The sequence below is a fragment of the Pteropus alecto genome, unplaced genomic scaffold (genome assembly GCF_000325575.1).
Source record: "Pteropus alecto unplaced genomic scaffold, ASM32557v1 scaffold96, whole genome shotgun sequence".
Lineage (NCBI taxonomy): Eukaryota > Metazoa > Chordata > Mammalia > Chiroptera > Pteropodidae > Pteropus > Pteropus alecto.
In genome coordinates, this window is record NW_006438979.1 from 1,144,889 (window position 1) to 1,147,024 (window position 2,136).

The 2,136-nt window shown below is 59.0% G+C and overlaps 1 protein-coding gene across 1 annotated transcript in view; it reads right to left on the bottom strand.

Moving 5' to 3' along the window:
* Positions 1-550: 550 nt before the first annotated feature.
* The window catches only part of LOC102878494 (granulocyte-macrophage colony-stimulating factor receptor subunit alpha), a 5,923-nt gene continuing 4,337 nt past the window's right edge, over positions 551-2,136 (bottom strand). Inside the window, exon 6 of the mRNA XM_025049765.1 lies at positions 551-651. Within this exon, the coding sequence (XP_024905533.1) occupies positions 551-651 (101 nt within the window). The remainder of the gene's footprint in view (positions 652-2,136) is intronic.

Genomic DNA, 2,136 nt, shown 5'->3' on the forward strand with positions numbered 1-2,136 from the left:
TACAGGTGACCGACGTGGGGACCGTGGCGCGAGGCGCCTCGTGCGTGTGTGGGGGCCGCGACTGGGATCCCCCGGGGTGGGCTCCGGTGGGCCCCGGGGTTTGGGGCGTCTGCTGGGGGGGAAGGCTAGCGGGGCGGGGGGCACATTCCAGGGGCCCGGAGCTCGCGAGGCACGGAGCACGCGAACGGCTGTGGGGTCTGGCGGGACCGGGCAGCCCAGACGGCTGTGGTCACCATGGGCGGGCCACCTGCTCGCGTCTCCTGACGTGCCCATCGGCGCCAGAAGACGCGTCCCCGCCTGGTCAGCTGTCCGTCTCGCCGGCCACAGACCAGTGTCACGTCACGAGTGGGCTCAGGCCCCTCCCCCACTGTGCGCTTCTCCTCCTCCCTTCTCTCCCTCAGACACGGCGTCCGCTGGGCACCCCACCGGCCGGCCGACGGCTGAGGAGCCGGCCGGGGGTCCCGCAGCCTGTCTGTGTCTCTGAGGGAGGGGCCGGCCATGTGGGAACACGCACCCCTGTCTTCCGCCCGCAGCAAACCTGTTCCCGGGGTTACCTTTGGATAAGGCAGCTGACGGCCAGGACGCAGACAACGGTCCCCAAGACCACGAGCACGTAGACGTACACAAACCTGCCTCTCGATTCCTGGGAGCCTGCAGAGAGAGAGGGACACGCAAGGGACCCCATGGGGCCAGGTGTGAGCGCACGGCCACCTCGCTGTCTTCTTACTCCACAGCTAAGAAAAAATGCCAGAGCCGCACGGAAACCTCGAGAAAAAGCTGCAGAAAGATGCTGGGGACACAGAACGTACCCCCAAGTGTGCGGTCTCAAAGCGCACGGGGTCGGCTGACAACCGCATGACCCCCGGAGCGGCAGGCCAGCCTGCAGCCGGACCCACGGACGCAGGACGCGCTGCTGGGCGGAGCGCAGACGAGGCTGGCCTCCCGCCCTGGCGGCCTCTCCGTCTGCTATTCGTGTGGAATCGACACTTTCACAGTTAATGTCGTCTTTTCACAATGGAGCACGTGTCGTATTTCGTATCGAAAAAGCCAATGAAAAACCCTATTTCTGTGGGAACCGACATAAGCAAACGCAGCGTCTGCTTCGCGGAGATGTTACAATCCTTACGGGTGGAATGTGCGTTCTTACAAAAAACTCTGCATTAGAGACCACCTAGGAAGGCCAGGCGCTGCAGGCGTAAAAAATAAAAAATAAGAGATCCTTGCAATCTGTGAGGTCAACCAAGGGTGGCCTCGCCTAAAAAAAAAACATTAAAAAAAAAAAAAGCATTATTTGTAAAAAAAAAAAAAAATACGGGGGTTTATTCTAGACAACAAGCTAAGTAGATGTGAATAAAAGTCACTTGGAAGTGTCTGCTTGGAAACGTCTGTTCTTTCTTTTCCCCCTTTTGCCTGTTTTTTAACCCGTTTTTAAGTCACGCTGCCGGCGCTTTTCACTGACTTCTGCGAGTGCTTCGTGTGTTTCCGATACTGTGCGCCTCTGCGACAGGCGGCCGCCCACGTTCCCTCCCTTCTTCAGGGTCGTCTTTTCTGTCTTGAGGGCGCCCTTGAACATCACGTTTTTAATTTTTACAAGGTCAAGTGCACCGATTTTGCTTCGTTCGTTGTGCCCCCTTTCTGTGCCCTAAACACTCGGTGTCACATCCGAGATTGCAGATCGATGGTGTGCTGTACCCGGCTGTCCCTTCCAGAGCATGAAGTATGGCTGAGCATCTGGGCCCTAAAAATTCTACGCTGACCGCTATGTAACCGTCGCGGGCGTTGGGTGGCTGGGGACCGCGCATGTAGAAATGCGAGAAACAGTGAAAGCGTTTGGGAAAAAAAAGCGTGGAGGACGTGGGGGAAGGGCGCTGTGAAGGTGACAGACACGGCAGTGAGGACAGGGGACAGGCGGCAGCCCGGCCGGTCTGCTGGTCGTGTGGTTCCTGGAACATCTCTCCCCTAAGGAGGAGGAGACACACCCGGTTTTGACGTCGGCTTTGTCCTGAGCGGACACCAACCGTGGCCAGCGCTGTCGGCTGTGGCTAGGAGGGACTGACTGTCTCCCTCTGGGCGGCAGGGGACCTTTGGAAGGCTGCTGGCTTGTCCCTGCCTTTGGCGATCGGTGGAGTCCAGGTC